Source organism: Anas platyrhynchos, chromosome 21 (assembly GCF_047663525.1).
Source record: "Anas platyrhynchos isolate ZD024472 breed Pekin duck chromosome 21, IASCAAS_PekinDuck_T2T, whole genome shotgun sequence".
In the NCBI taxonomy this organism is placed as follows: domain Eukaryota; kingdom Metazoa; phylum Chordata; class Aves; order Anseriformes; family Anatidae; genus Anas; species Anas platyrhynchos.
The window spans coordinates 13,919,982-13,937,430 of NC_092607.1; the positions used below are offsets into that span (position 1 = coordinate 13,919,982).

The window sequence follows — 17,449 nt, forward strand, 5'->3', positions numbered from 1 at the left end:
CAAGCATTCGTGGTGGCAGCCCTTGCCATTTTAGGGGGGTGGTCGCTGTGAGATTACTTTGGGTTAGGTTTTTGTCTTAACCTGCTCATGAAACTCAGGAAAAATGCTTTTTGCAGTTAATGCCAAGCACTTACTGCAATGCAGTGCAAACAGAAGCAAGATAGGCAGTGCGTAGCTGAAAGACTATCAGTTGGTATAAGCAAAACCTAAGCCTGAAGGGGATTTGGCTGCATGTTTTTCAGCTTTAACGTACCCAACTTCAGATTTTCCACTTCAAATCATATAAGAACAAAAGACAAGAGGTTTGCATTGCTCCCCCCATCCCCTTTTCTTTCAAACCTAGCCAACTTTATTTGTAGAGTAGATATAAATGATGTTCATCATACCTATTGCTGTGAGCTGCTTACAGAATACTCAAACAGTTAGAATTTACTTCTCACAAAAATTTGTGGTGTTTTTTAGATAGGAGAAGGGAAAAAGAAACTTTCTTTAGGTGTGGAATCACATTTGCACACACTTACCTGCATGGCCTACAGCGAGCACCACAGCAGCAGGAGGTTGTCACTGAGCTGTGGGGCTGTGTCATCAGGTGAGATATCTGCACCTTTGCACGAAGAATTTAAGCATGTTTTTAGACTTTCTACCAACAAGTGACAAAACCTGTTGGCTCACCAGAAACAATCCAAGGAAGCAGCAGCTAATGCATTGATGTTGCTAGCCCCCCAAATACAGTTCCTACCATTTCCTCCTCCTGCAGCTCTGAGCACAAATTCTGTGGCCTCATTCATTCAGGAACAGAGGCTTGGGCTTGCCACTTTCACATGGCAAAACTGGGTCAGTGTAGCACAGTTTCTACCTTTCTGAAATAATCTTAGGGAAGGTTAGGGGGTGAAAAGTAAAGGAAATAAATTTTTAGAAAATAGGCAAAGGGAAGGAAACGGGTCAGAACAGGTCTCTGGTTTTAATCAAACATTACTTAATAAATACTGTACAGCCATATCAATTATTCAAACGTAGTTCTAGCTAAATCTTTTTGATTTTATTGCCTGTGCCCACCTGGCAAGCTGCAGCTATATAATCAGGTCTTGTGGGGGTTCTCCTGCTGAGGTTGTTTTTATTTTTTTGTATACAACTTGGGACCTACTTGGGTCAAACAGAGCACTGCAGGTTTCTTTCAGTATCTGTTTCTCAAGATGTTAAATAATCCAAGTGGGCAGCATGCTTCCTGACCTCTCCAGACTCAAGACAATTTTTTCCCCTAGAAATCCTTATTTTCTATCTTTTCCCTGTAGCTGTCATGTCACACATCAAAAGGCTGAAAAGGACGCTCAGTCCTTTATCAATCCACGTTCAAGTATTTACCCAGTGAAGTGAAAAAGAAACAGACAACATGACAACACCCTCTGAGCTTAGGGACCTTCTTCAGCTGAAAACCCACTTTGCTGAGGACTACCCAGGCAGCTGGGAAACACGCCCAGCATGTTGGTAAATCTGAGTCTTAAATCATATAGAAACAGGTTTCTTCAGTCCAGTTATTTTAGTGTTGTACAAAGATGTAACAATTTTGTTTTATTAAAATGGTACAAAGTACTACTGGGCCAAGACAGAAATAGCAGAATAAAAACACAAGTGCCTCACTGCTGAAAAAAGCCCTCAAAAATCAAGACTACGTGGCTCACAGATGAGCAGCCACTGCCATTTGCTGGGGATGATCATATTCATTGAGCAAATTAAAGTCTGAATGAATTAATAGTTCATCATTTTTTTTTAGCAATAACGTTAAAAATTAAGAGCGACGATCTGACAACAGTCTCTCCTGATAGCAGCTGGTCTATTGCAAGGAGCCTAGCCTAATTTGAGGGTGTCTGCAAAAGCCATTTTCTGGACAGGCTAAACTGCAGCCTTATTACTGTAATTATCACAGGGAGTGGCTACAGTGCTTTCAAATACCACCCAATGGGAGAAACCCTCCTTCTCGAGAAAAGATTAAATAGACCAGTACTAATGTCATAAGGAAAGTTGTATTTAGAGACACCATGTAATTACCCTTAAAGAATTTGGCCTGTACAACAAGAAGGAAAGAGCTAACAATGATAGGTGTGTGGAAATGGCAGCCTTCGTGCCGAGGGTGAGCAGGGCAGGAAGGTTGGGGTGGCAGGGATGGAATTTAATACATCCCTGGAGAAGGTCTGCAAGTCTGTGTTTTCAGACAAGATGCTTTGCCACAACAGGGATAATCACATGAACTGAATTTTCAGAGCAGTGAGAGGTACGCTGGCAAAATAACTACAGAACTGATGATTATTCCTGTTGTGACCAGAGGACCTGGTGGGGTACCCAGCCACATCTTCAAGCTATCAGTGGAATTTCTCATTACACTCCGCACACTGATGGCAGGAACAGCCTTTGCATTGAAAATGAACAGATAACCTCTGATTTTGAAAAACAGATTAAAATAAAATAAAAATCAATGCAGTAATGAAATAGGATTCAGAGTGTGTTGTGGGCAAAGGCTGCGTGGCTCAGGCCAGCCCTGGTTAATGACAGCAGGAGGACATGCCGCAGGCCTAGCTGTGCTGTAATGCTGGGCTAACAATAGCATGCACGAGAGGAACAGAAACAAGTACAACAGATGGTGACACGCTGGCAGGGATATCCCATCCGTTTGGAGATGCTGTGTGGGTGAGTGACAGCAGAGAACTAGAAAGAGCTTGTGTTGCCAGGGAGAGAGTTCCCAGAGAGATCCCTGCCATTTGGTGGCAGGTGTGCACTCACGCACGCGGTCCCACGAGGGACTGTCTATCCCGGAAGCATTTGCAATTTTAGGAATCGTCATTTTTTACCCTCTCCTTTAGGGATTACACAAAGCCAAGACAGAACTGTTTGCCTTAATTTACTTCAGCGATTAAGAAAGCTATCCCTCAGCATAAAGCCTGACATTACAACCAGTTTGCAAAGCACAACGCCATGCCCCCCATCCTCTTAGGGCTGGAAGCTGCCGGGTTAGGAGGCTCACCCTGCTCAAAACCACCAGCTGTGGAGTCAACTCTTGCTTTAAGCAACACTTTGCAAAGGCCAGTACACCTGCAGCTCTTTATCCGCTGCTTCACAGGCTTTGCAGACTGCCAAAGCATCTCTTTCATAAGGATACATGTTACTGGGAGCAGGGAAGTATATTCCACAGTGCTCACATTGCTTGGGGAGATTCTCAGCAGCTTGTATCCCTGGCAAGAACGGCTTTTCTCAAGTGATTTTGCACTAATTGACAGGGTGGAGGAGAATTTACATACAGTCAGCAGAGGCAGGCTGACAAGTGATGCATACCAACATTTCTTTGTCTACTCTCTGCAAATCCAGCTGTGATTTCTTCCAGTGACCCAAATCCACAGTGGTATATTGCAATCACATCTGTTTATAGTGGCAACTGTTACTATATAAGTGGACAGTATTGCAGGGTCTTAATACTGGCTGTGCAGCAGTGAACACCCTAGCTGAGCTCGGGACATTTCGGGGCACTTCCATCTCTCTACTTGATGCAGTCTGAAACGTAGCCTGTGCTACAGATCAAATTGACATGTCTTCTGTCTTTTTGGCCCCCTGTTCCCATTCCTTCTGACTGCAGTGACTGAAATTACATTCCTGGCTGTGTGGGAAGAGGATTCATGAGCCTAGAGATGCCTCATTTCTTACAGGGCTCAGGGATGGCTGGCAATCCAGCCCCAGTCTCTCTGGGGTATATCAAGCAGAGGCATTGTATTAGGCATCATTTATACAGTGAAGTTAAAAAAAGAAATAATGAAAAAGTGTTTTGTTTTTTAAACATATCATTACTCAGTAAGCACCCAGGAGTACATAACTGTCCCACTAGGAATATCAGAAGGTCTTAATAAAATGGGAGGCCCTACCGCAGGGCTAAGACTTGCTTCTGGTCTGCCAGTGAGCCACTTGCAGGCTCCCTGCTGTTTCTCAAGCAGTTGCTATCAGAGTTGATTTTAGCATCACTTCAGCAGGGACAGATGTCTTTATTTAAAATAATATAAAAACTAATACACGGATAATGGGATAGAGCTAACCCCCTAGGATTTATTATCATTCCCTTTGTTTGCTTGTCCTCAAGCATCAAATCCACAATGTTCTCAATTTGCCTGAGATATGTAATACTGATTTTTTTTTTTTCCTGGAGGAACACTGGGCTCCAGAGTTTTATTCCTGCTTCAGAGAAAAATATTAAGAAAATGTATTGCTTTGCAACAAAACATTATTCACCATTTTCAGTGACCTGCACAGTGTGACCTAGATCATAGCCGGCATGCGGTTTCAGTCAGAAGACCCTTCAACATATATTTTAATACACACCCTTGAGCCCTCATCAGCCTCCAGCTCAGGAGTTGCACTGGGAGCCTGCACCGCTTGTGCTGTAATTTGAAGAGCATGTTCTTTCAGCAGTTTTTCTCGCTGAGCTATTTTTAGCTTGAATGTATTCCCCAAACCCGATCCTTGCCCAGCTGCAAGGCAAGGCTGAAGCAAGAGCGAGTGGTATTGCTGCTCACACTGACATTGCTGTGAAAAGAAATGCTCAAACTACCTCTGAGCATGTCGCTGGCTGAATAATCAGCTGTACTTTCATCACCCTAATGAGTAAATGTTGTAGTTGTGCTGCAAACAGGACAGAGCCACCACCTAAAAGCTCTGTTAAACTGAGCGTGGGGGAACACATGGAAGGGAGAGACGGAACCTCCTGCTCTGAAATAACCACCAGCTATTCCATTTACACCAGAACTTAACCACGTTGGCTCTTGTTTATTAATAGTTGAGCTGAAAATCCAAACCCGTATGTCAGCCCCGGAATACACCACAACATCATCTAAGAGTCCTCAGCTGCACATTGAGAGAGGTATGGAAACAAAAGCTTCCAGGAGGCGATGGGAGGATGCTCAGCATCTTCACCAAACCTTGCGGCAGGCCTTTGAACTGAGAGACAGGCTCCGTGCTCCAGCTGCACCCAACCTTTCTTCTTCACACCTCCAGGAAAATCTACCAAGCCAAAGGTCAAATGCAGCAGGGCTTTCACAGGTGGTGAACAGTGATTACCGTATCGCCTCCTCCAGCTGAATCCACTCACTTAATTAGACACTGACTCTGTTGGTGTATTCCAGCCTGCACTGCTTATCCTTAAGCAACACCACAGAACAGCAAACCTGTCACAAGGATGTGGGTCGCTCAGGGACAAGGGGCAATGGTACCTGAGCTGTGTTACAGCCTCACGCCGGGCAAGAGACTGGCTTTTATTCTAACTGAAATCTAAACTACTCAGTGCAGGGCTTCTGTCAGAGAAACTATAATAACAGACACCTGTAATTGCCTGGGAGGTGAGGGCCGACATAATTAACTGAACTCTTGCTGACTTGCAAAGCCAGGCAGAACTGAAAGCCAAACAAATGAGTAAGATACATAATTAAGATGAGATACATGGTCACTACATTCATCCAGCATCTTGCACTGGGTAAACAAAGGCAGTTTATTATTATTATTTTTTAATAATATTGTAAAAAAAAATACCTCATGAGGGAGAATAGATGCTAATATCAGTCATTTTTAAACCAGCATAGTTTTGGCACGTGACTTGCAGAATTGACCATACCAACTCACCGTTTTCATAATGCTCTCAAGCCTCCTACTATCAGAGAATAGCAACTACTTTTATCCTGTTATGGGAAATGCTGGCACGACACAGCTAACACTTTTTACGTGCTCCAGAACTGCCTTGGGGTGAAAACAAGTTTCTGTTTCAGTGCCTGCCTTCTAATTTTGTACAGAGAAAAGACTGTAAAAGGCAAGTCCCTCCTACCAAGGATTTACTACTACCCGTAATCATACATTGCAAGCAGTGCTGCACTGCCACGGTTCAGTGTGTGGGTGACTCAAAGCTCTGGCACATATCCTCTTCACAGTCACTTATAGGAAGGATGAAAATAAACTTCTTGTTGAATTGAACACGATGTTCTGATAATAGAGATGCCAATTTAAGAGACAGAGCCTCTCTCTCCTGACGGGCAGCAGACACAAGCTGCTTCACGAGGAGGTGGCACAGGGCTGTCCCGTTCCTCCACCCTTTCCCGTTTCCCCACTGGGCTGGAAATCTACTGTGAGAGGGGACCCACCCCTCCCAAGCCTCCAAACTCTTTCTGCAGAAGTACCTGCCGCAAGAGACAATCAATGTGATTGCTGCCAGCTACAGCTCGCTTACTGGAGGCTCGATTGATTGTGCACTTGTCAGTGCGGAGTTCACGGGCACACGCACATGTTCAAGTCCTTCCTCCCCCTCCCTTTGTCAAACTTTATCAGATACACATGACCATCGCTAAAGGCAAGCAGAAAAAGGATTCCAAAGTGTGGTGTTTTTTTGTTTTTTTTTTGGCTTCAGCTATAAATCTAAAAGAAATTCAGTTTTATGACAATTATATCATACAGATACTGTGCAGCAGACACTATCCAGAAATACATTTGCGAAACAAAGGAACACATGAACACATTTAGGGGACCTAAGAAGCCTCATAAACCAAGAACACAAGCATTTTGTAATGGATTCCATTACAAAAACATTCCTGCCAAACACTTGCTAGCACATGTTGGACAGCTGAGATCCTGCAAACTAGCAAGAGGAGTTGGACAGGATGGAGTGTTTGAGGTGTCAGTAATCAGCATAACCCCATGTGCACGCGGGTGGGCTGCACCTGTTCCCACTTTGTCTTTCATCAGCTGCTTTATGCCCATGCCTGCAAGCCCACAGACAGCACACCATGCTGCAGCTTTGCAGAGGTGTAGTTCCCACAACGGACAAAGCAGATATTGCTAAGGTTAACTATGAGGACAGAGAACTTGGCAGAGTCTCCTGCTTGTAAGACATATTGATGCATTGCCCATCTGATAGCAGACCCTGGGATCCAAGGGACACGCAAATCCCCAGACTCCTGGGGATTCAGTCACCTGGAACAGCCCAATGCCATCAACCTTGTGTAACGCTGCTGCTAAGACATTCACTTCTTTGAATGTGAAGGAGAATCTGACTGTGTGAAGTAAATATTGATCAGCAACCACAGGCACGTGTGAGAATTATTGGGCTCAGGAACATGTGACCTTGCTCCAGAGGGGACAAGCAATTAGTGGCTTTCCCCTTGAAAGGGTCCACTGTTACACACATGTCCAACATCGTAGTCAGTGGGACCTCAACCCAGACTCTGGCAGGGGAGGGCTGCAGTCCACTCCACCAGACCAGCCAAGAGAGACTTCCCCAGCCGTCAGGTTAGTGGGGGCTGTGCTTGTTATCCCCCAGGCAGCCTGTTTTCATAGAATTGTTTTGCCACGATTAAGCACTGCACATGTACATCAAGGGAAACAGCCAGACACGCACAGATTCATTGCCCCTCTCAGAGCCAACATGGAGCATTGATGAACCTCACAGGATTCCCATGTGCACGCTGGATGGAGAAAACAAGCGTCTTGAGGCCACGTGTGGGCTCCCAACACCTGGGGTACTCTGCCACCGGGAGCACACATGGCCACACCTGCAGGCTGCTCGCAGGGCCAGCCACGGCTGACTTTGTTATCCTGCCCCAGCCTGCTCCTCTGCCCTCAGGAGGGGCACTGCACCGAGACATGGGATTAAGCAAATATGTACATTTATCCACTTTTCAAGCCCACATAATCCAAGCAATTACTGATGAAAACATTCTGAAAATACATCCCAGAACAGCTTTCAAACTTCAAACAGCTGAAGAACACCTGCTGCTTGAAGGTTTATGTTTGTTTTGCATAGAACAACAATAACATGTAAGCTGTTACTTTTTTTGAGCTTCAGAAACAGCTGGTCCCACAAACAACCCAGCACCCCAAACTCACAGAGATGACTTTACCATTCTTTAGAAGAAAATACTCAAATTTTTGATTCAATACTTCAGTCTAGACTTAGACTGTCAATGGCACATCTATAGCAAACTCTGGACCACATCCAAACACCATTTACAAGGAAATCACGTTGGTGCCTCCAGTCCTGCTCAGTTTCCCTGAGTTTCCCTCAGATTCACCTTCCCTTACCTCTGCTCCTGGCATCCTTTTGTGTAAATCAGGGGGAAAGTAAATTTCTGGAGCTAAGACAAAATATGGTAGTATTGATGACATTTATATTATATGGGAACTGGACAGAAACAGGACTTGGCTACTTCAGTTTTCAAGAAAGTTTTAAAGACCCTTGCAAAAATTACTGGCTCTACAGAGGCGCTCAGACGAAACACTTCTGCCTGAGCAGGTAATGCAAACAAACCCCAAACCTAGATCTTAATATCTCTCAAAAACACAACAGCATTAATCAGATTAATCAGTAACAGAAAAAAATGCAACTAAATTTCATTCAACTGAAAACAAACCACTACTCTGAAGTGACCAAGGTGGTGCACTACATTAGCGCTCCCAGCGAAGTTTACAGTTACCTCACAGAGATACAGCCCCCGCAGGGCCAAAAGTCTCCACATTAAAACAACAGAAACTGAAAGCACGGGACTCACCCATCGATGTCCATGACTGTATCCATATCTGCATCCACAGCTACAGCCACAACAGTGTTGCAGTGGTGGTGGAGCCTCACCTCAGGCCCTTGCACAGCTCCTGCCCACAGGGCCGGGAGGCAGTATGGTGCCCAGGCTGGGTGTGGGCTGGGCCCAGGGTGGAGCCCTGCAGCCACCCTCACACAGGTGCAGGCAGGTGTTTGCTGAAACCAGAGGAAACAAGCCAGCACTTTGCCTCAGAATGGCCTGGGGTTCTGTATTTCAAAGTCCTCTCTGTGCACAGTTTGTGGAGATCATGGCACTGGGGGTTCATCTCTTAGCCTTTATGAAGATTTCTTTGTGTCCAGTGCTTACACCATCCTCTGGCTGCAGTAAAAAGACTGCTAAGAAGATTATTCTGCTGGAGTTTCCCTTTATTTAAGTACAGGGGATTTGAGCATCCCCTCTCTGGAGTCATAGTTTCTCTCAGTACCTGCCTTCTGTCTTGTTCCTCTCAAACAAAGGTGAGAAGAGAGACAGGATGCCATTCCCTAGGCCAGGTGGCCCTGAGGCGTGGTTTTTCCAAAATGGCGCCGCCTCTCCACAGCACAGCTTCTGAGAGGAAGGGCACCGAGCTCTTCTCAAGGGGGATGTTCTCTGTTTTTGTCAGCGGTGGGACTTTGTACTTTAACAGTGTGGGAGAAATAATTAAATAAATAAACCTCCAAAACATGGTGCATAGAACACAGGAGAGTTCACAGAGCCCCACAGTGCCTGATTTACCACAGTGCAGCTCAGCAGAGATGTGTGGCCTCCTCAGACGAGTTGTTCTCGCAGCTGCTTCCCCCCAGTGTGGTCAGAAGCCCTTGGTGCACATGTCTGGAGTCCTTCACCTCCACCATCTTTCTACATTTCCCTCTTGCCTGGGAGCGCAGCAGTGCTGGCTGGGCCCAGCTACTGTGCAGCATAGCTGTCATGGCAGAGAAAGCAGGCAAGAGGGGTTTTACAGCAAATGGAGGTTTCTTCCATACAGAAAAAAATGATATAACAGGTAGAAACAAAAAGTGATGAAAACAGATGTCAGTAGTGTACCCACTTTCTTATTTTATCATGATGCTCAATGTACGTGGTGTTTTTACACAGCTTCCCTGGTAGAACTTAATATTTAAAAATAGACCACTTCTGGTTTTGTGGATGTGGTAAAAAAGCTTGAAAGTGTGGTCTACATCTCTGAAAAACTCAAATAAAAATGCAGTGCCCTGTCATGCATAGATATTTATATATGTGTGTGTGTGTATCTGCACCTTTTACTTGTGTTGTGGGAAAAACTGAGGGTGCGCACAGAAATATGTTATGTCTGCACACCTACCACATATTTATCGAAGTCAAAAAAGAAATAGGGTTTTAAATAATTAACCAACATAAATACAGTAACAATATATGCAAAACTATACAGAGCATTCAATAGACATATGTATTCTCGTACCTATTATGCTTTAATCATTCTCTGTTAGGCTTTTAATCCCTCAGTTTAAAGGAGGCCTCTGAAATGTAATGTACAGATTCAGGGAGAATCTATCAATCTTACATGGAAGGGTTGTAATTACAACTGGCTTGACTGGGCGACATGTGATCAGTAAATCGCGTGGACATTTCATTTCCAGATAAACTCTCAGAGTTAGTTACTCTTCCCTGTTTTATATTATAAAATGCACATTAATCTATTTCAAACAAAGCCTAGTCAGAGCGGTATCATTTCTGAGATATGGAGGGAAATGAGTGAGGAGGGAGAAGCGAAGGAGTAACAGGAATTAGAAATGTATATTTAATACTTCAGTAGGGCATTTCAGAATCATTCAGCATTTCAGTTTGGATTATTGCAAATTCCATTATGGAGTATCTGTCTCATTATTCTGTAAAAAAGAGACTGAGAGAAAAATCTTAGGTGATACATGGTGTTAGGTAAGAAGAATGAGCATTAGGCTACAGGTGTTTCAAGTACAAGAGCTCACCATCTGTGTTTTCTGTTGGTGTAAATCTGGTATAGTAGTTGTGATGCATTCTTGTTGCTGAAGATGAGAGCAGAATTTGGCCTTTGTAGTAATCACAAAGAAATTAATTAGAAACGGACAAGGCGTGGCATTCATATTTTGTGCTGTTGATCTGAAAGTATGAATACAGAGCTGATGCTAAAGATATATTTGGTAAGGCTTACAAAAACAGGAGAAATTAGAATTAGGCATTTTTACCTGTTCTTTAACAGTCTGATAACAGTTACTTCATTTTTTCATTTCTTGTGTATTTGATAAAATACAGATCTTGCTATAGCATTTATTATTATTCCTCTATTTTCTGTACACAGCAAAGGGTAATTACTGCAACCGTATTTTGCAGTGTGGTCCCTGCTGTGAGTATTTCTTTGTCTCTGTAACTTCAGTCTCTGGCTTTGTAAAACCTGCCACAGAGGAGACGATGAGAATCCCTGATGTTGCCAGAATGCAGGCCAGAAAGCATCATGAACTGTTTCTGATCTGTTTGCTGAATTATTACTTTAAAGCTAGCAAATGTAGTGTGTGTGTGTCTGCCTAGGGGAGGGTTTCGATTACCTGAGATTCTCTGCAGATATTGGCAGTGTCTCATGGGGAAATCTCATTTAGTATGCAGAATAAAATCACTGTGGCACTGATCATATGATTTGAAGACTCAATCCTGAAGCAGCACTACTGAAAGGGGAGGTGAAACAGCATAAGACACTCTGTTCAGACAGCATGAGGCTGTGAGCAGCACACGAATTTTATACAGCAGGCAGGAGGGTAGCTGCTGGATTGGTCTATTAACCGTGTAGTCGGGAAACCACAGGAAAGCTTTATTTCTGGCAAGCCTGCATTTTGTCAGGATGCATCACTGCTGTTACTAGAAAAAGAGGAAGCCTGCTGCTGCGTGAGATTAAAAGGTAGAAGGAGTGAGCTACAGAAGATCACTGTGAAACTCCTTTGATAACCACCTTAAACACCCCCTTGAGAGTGAATTTAACTGTTGGAGGGCACTGGTTCCAACTGACTGTCTGGAAAGTATGGTGAAAAGGATGCACATTATGAGGAAGAATTCTACCAAGAGCAGAGCAAACTAGAGGAGAACTTCTGTCTGCATTGCTGACATTGGCAAATACAAGAAAGCATTCTGGTGCTGAGATTCTTGCCTTTTTTTTTTTTCTCTTGAGTCCTGCAGAAGGATTTTGTATTCCCCCTCTACCCACAAACACAAGGAAAACACCAACCAGAACTCAGAATACTGCAGACTTTCCAAAGAACAAGCATGGTACAAAATGTGATTTTGGTGTTTTTCCGTAGGCGACTCAGCCAAAGACCTGCTGTTGAAGAGCTAGAAAGAAGAAATATACTTAAACGTGAGTACTTTTTTCTTTTATTATTTTATATATATTTGTTGAAACTGATTATTACATTTCTAGAACATATTCTTTTATAGAGAAATTCATTCACTGTGATTATTTTCTGTACCTAAAAGTTTTCATGTTTAACATGCCCTGGGTTTCAAGTATTGCAGAAATCAGAATTTACACAGGCGTGCCATTTAGTACAGAAAATAGTACCTTGTTCAATTTTCAGTTTTCAAATTATTTATATTGTGAATATATTATTTCACATTTATATGTGAATATACTGTTATGGATATCTGAGAAAGGAGTAGCATCCTAGTGTCACACAGTACAATGAGGCTTTGGACTGTCATTTTTCAAGCTGTGGACTGCCATGGCAAACTGTACAAGACTAGAGTGGAATAGACAAAGCATCCTTGCAGAGGTGTGAGGACATTCCCAAAGACAAGACAAAGAAATATCGTCTGAGATATCAGAGTTATTAAAGGGACAATTCCAAGCCTATTACAGATGCTGCTACACAGGAATGTTGCTCAGCATCTTTCAAATAAACACAAAGCAGAAGCTTGCAACTCTTTTCCTAAAGTTTCTGACCCAGGCATCAAACAGATGATGCATCCCTTTCTTAGATGTATTGGGAATTCTCTAAATTAGGTGAAGAAGGGAAAGGGCTTTGGATTATTCTCTGCTGTGAATCTCAGACAGGAGAATGGAAGAGTCATCTGCTTGAAGAAAAAAAGTATATTACTTCTGTTAATTTTACGGTCTATTTAGTGTTGACAGTAAAAAAACAAAACCAACAAAAACAAAACCAGAATGATGTGAAAATGGTTGTCTTCTCATTAAACACAAATAAAACACAAAGCCACGTAGAATGTGGCTTATGTCATACAAGCAATTCTGCCTTTGGTATTTAATTCATATTTAATTATTAATATGATTGCAATTATCTAGAAAAAAAAAAAAGTTATCCGCATTTTATAACCTACAAAAAGAAATTCCATAATCAACTTATATTTTTAGTACTCTTCCAATGCATATATTGTGTGTGGTTAAATCAGATGCATCTGACACATGTGCACAGCTCAATGAGAAACAGGATAGATACAGGATACAGTCTTGGAAAACATAAATGGATGAACTTGGCCTAAATTCACCTGTCATCTACATGAGAGACAAGAAAAAGCATTAACCCAGGATTCTGAAACATGTGGAGCCAGATTTTCAAGAGTCAGTGCCTAAGATCACCTCTAAAAATCTTTTTTTTTTCTTTTTTTCTTTTTTTTTTTCCCCCTAAGTAGGGATCTCTGCTGAAAAAAATCTGTTCCTTTATGTTTACTTTTTGAAGTATGCTGGTTACAACCTTAATCTGGGTTAAACTGACAAGCTTGAATAATAAAAAAGTTTGAATACATTCAAATAATGAGCTTACAGAGAGATAAAGCAGAAAGAAGATAAAGCAGAATTAAAGATATTTCCTGAATGCCAGCTAAACATACTGGTCTAGATTTGTATCTCATTGAAAGTGCTTCCAACATGGAGCAAATTCATTGACTTCAGTTCAGTTACTCAGGCTTTATACAGGTTCAGCTGAGATCACAGCCAGCTCTATTTATTTACCTATTTCATTATATAAAAAGCTAAACATCCTGTAAGAGCTAAGGTCATCACTTGTGTCAATAGTAATCATAAACGGCCGGACAGATACAACAAATCTAGTCTCAGTTTTGAGTGAATCTGGAAATTAGTAAACTCCCCTTTTATTAATAGGGATATATATCTTCTTATTATGGACTTTAAAAACACCTGGCTTGGGTCTGACGTGCAAAGCTGTAGCAGTATAAATACCCCTCAGTGAAATCACTACAACGTCCTCCAGCTTGTGTTTGTACAGTTGCCTCCTAAGTTTCTTAATGTCTTTGATGTTAATAATACACACTGCTAACAGAAGCAACATTACCCCCAAACCTGTTTTAAGGACTAATAATTCACATTTGTATTGCTCCTTCAAAATGAGAAGCTTATTCCAAGTGCCTAAGTGCAACCACTAAGTCATTTTAAAACAATCCTTAATATAATTAAAATGAGAGACTGTTCTTATCATCCTCAGGGAGATGGTTCTGAGATAAAGGTAGTACTTAAAACGTAAAGCCAACACTTTCTTACAGTTTTGTTGAACTTCTTCTACTGCCTTTATTTTAATGATACAACATTGCTGGTTTACCAGAGAGCGTGGCAACCCTATGAACGAAAATCAAGACCCAGGTGTTCACGTGCTCTTCCTGTACTCAGCAGAGAGCTGCCATTCACATTCAAGAAGGCAGCATCTCTTAAATCACACTGTAAAATCCCCACTTCTTTCTTAACACCAGGAATTGTTTCTGAGTCATGCACAGCTAAGAATTCCCTGAAAAACTTGCAGAGCAGCGAAATGAACTGCACATGCCACTTTGTAATTGGGAGCTTCTTTCTACTCAGGTTTACAAAGCCAGCCCTCAGTAATGAGTGGATCTATGTGTAGGCAGAGTGATGCTGATGGGGAAAACCTCTGCTTTGCCTCTGTAACAATGCTTGAATTTTGTAATGCCCTTACTAGCAGTTCCTATCAAATCTTGCTTTATTTTTTCTAAATGAACTATTTCTTGTGTTTTCACGTTCAGCATTTTCTTGGAGCTGGGAATAAGCCCAGAGTCTGTGCAAATATCTCACAGAAAGGGGCCACTATGCATGTTTAGTATATTAAAAATTGGAAAATAATTTTCTGGTCAGAAATTAATATTTGTGGTTTTAATTCAGAATTCTCTCAGTGCATCTCACTGACAATGATATCTTAAAATTATTTTATTTTTATAAAAACATATAGATTTGAATATCTACTCTAAAAAGGGTGAATTAAAATGTAGTGAACCATATTAGTAAATTCTTGCAAGTATGTCTGCATCTTAGAGTACACTCTACTTTAAAAATGATATTCTCCTTTTAAACATAACAAACTTAAACAGCTGCTCATCTCTGACATGGCACTAATTTTAGTTGTCCTATTCACTATTTTAAATTTCTATGCCTTGCCACTGAATTTTAATAAAACACATTGTAATATTTTATATTCATTTGCTTTACATTTCTGCTATAGTCAGTTGTGGTTATGCACTATTTTACTCTAAGCAGATACTTACGATGGCATTTCAGTGTAATGTAAGGTGTGTAAAAATGTGGGAGAATAATTCATTACTAAAATTACCATTTTGGAAACTCATCTGCAGCGCTATTGTCTTTTTAAGGTGTATTAAAAATGATGTGTGTGCCTTATCATTGGAAATATCTAAAGCAAATGGCATAATAAACTTCACAGTGCTATCTAGAGATTCCCAGAATGGTTGAACATTTTTCTCTAGGTCTGCAGCTTTGTTCAGGTCACAGGCTCATGCCTTAATTTAGTAACAGATAGTACTAGAAATAGAAACGCCATTACCTCGTATCCCAAGGCAAAGGATATATTTCACACAATGTTACAGCACTCTGGTCTATTTTTAGACCCAGTGTGTAGGAGTTATCACGGCTTGAATGTTAATAGGCACAACACACAAAAGCTAGCTGGCTTAGGTTAGAATGAAATGCTACAAAAAGGAAACCCGTGAGGATAAAAAGGTTCTAATGTCAGTGGCACATCCTGAATAGCAGAGAAAAAAGTACCCAAATCAAAGATAACTGCTGTGGCAGTGTGACCATCCAAACGTGTAGCCTGAGAATAAGGTTTATAGGAAAAAACATACTTTTCTTGAAGCTCGTGCAATAAGTCTTTTCAGCATCTACAGCAACAATGGCTCCAGCAATATGGAGAATAAAAATTGATGATTAACTATGGAATATTTTGATTTTGTTTCTAAAGTTTATGCAATTGGAGTTGGTGTGACTGCTGTTGGTTTGTTAAATCTCCTTGGAACTGGAGTTTAGAGCACAGGAAAAGCTGGCACCAGTACCTTGTCCTCACAGAGAGGTAACAATATGTTCTAGCAGAGCAACAGAAAGATGTACTGAACTAACAAAGCAGACAACTAAGGACCAGCTACTAATTTTTCTGTGATATAATTCTTATTGCCTGGAACTTCAGAAACTACTGATATTCTTCATGAGGAAAATCATCTTTTTTTTAATATTCTCTCTAGAACGAAATGATCAAACAGAACAGGAAGAAAGGAGGGAAATCAAACAGAGACTGACAAGAAAGGTAAAATCTTGTAATATCTTCTATTAGTTTTTAGAAATTTATGAAAGCTATTACAGTATCAACCAGTCCTAGAGGTCATTGCTACACAAAACCTCCCTTAATTTAACTCTTCCTCAGTGGTGTGGTATCTAGTATATCAATTATATAAGTACCTACCATGTCTCAGCTATGAGAATTGATAGAATATTTACATTTAAACTTTCAAACAAAAAATAAATACTTGCTTGCACACTGCATATTTTGCAACTATATTGCCAGAAAAGAAGTACTTTATACCTTGTAGCAATCAGTAGCAGAGCTGGCTTCTTGCTGAGCACCAAGAGTGCTCTCACAATAAATTTCTCTTTGCATTTGAGGTATTCTTAAAATCAGAACTAGATTGTGTTATTTTTCTGTTCCCAGGAACCCCCACTGGAATTATAAGCAAAAAATGCCAATAATATATTAAACCCAAATTGGAATTCTTACAGTGGGTCCAGTTCTGAAAACCTTGCTGCTGACTGCAGTAGAAAAGCCTTTCAGTGAAAAGTAACTTCTTACTGATGCTGACTGCAGTAAGAAAACCTTTAACAAACCTTATATTATACTTATATCATACCAAGTTAATTATGTCTATTTTACCTGTTCTAAATTGATGCATTTTATCAATTTAGAGCTTAAAATGTTTTCTTTTGTCCATTATAAAGCCACTGTGCCATAGTCAATAACTCCATTTAAACAATTGCTAATCTCCCAGCAATAGTTTGAAGGACATCATATTTCCCTGGACTTTCCAAGAGTTGCACTGTTGAATTAGTATTTTTCTTCCACATACATAAATGCACACTAAGTTAAGATGAGAAGCAGAAAATGTTGCACAATTTATTGAAATATTTGTTATTAATATTGGTTTTATTTTACAATACTATTTAATGCAGCTTAATCAGCGACCTACAGTTGACGAACTCAGAGACAGAAAAATCCTGATTCGATTCAGTGATTATGTAGAAGTGGCAAAAGCACAGGACTACGACAGGCGAGCAGATAAACCATGGACAAGACTATCAGCAGCTGATAAGGTACTGACATAGTTAAAATATTACTGCTTTCTACTTACTTTGTCTAAAATGCTACATTGGACTTTGCAGACATTTAACCTCTGAGGCATTTAACCTCTGTAAATGTTATATGTTTTGCTGTAACCATGTTGGCCAATGCATACTGTCATAAAAATGCTATTCATCTATATAATCATCAGCAATCTGTAAAACCTAAATATTCAGCATTTCTACTGGCATAGTATGC

General features: G+C 41.1%; 1 protein-coding gene across 2 annotated transcripts in view; it reads left to right on the forward strand.

Annotated features, from left to right (window-relative positions):
• PHACTR3 (phosphatase and actin regulator 3) overlaps positions 1–17,449 on the forward strand; it is a 104,580-nt gene that overhangs the window by 84,362 nt on the left and 2,769 nt on the right. For both annotated transcript variants that reach the window (XM_027442922.3, XM_038166232.2), the window contains 3 exons: positions 11,891–11,946; positions 16,104–16,165; positions 17,083–17,223. In XM_027442922.3, the coding sequence (XP_027298723.1) occupies positions 11,891–11,946; positions 16,104–16,165; positions 17,083–17,223 (259 nt within the window). The remainder of the gene's footprint in view (positions 1–11,890; positions 11,947–16,103; positions 16,166–17,082; positions 17,224–17,449) is intronic.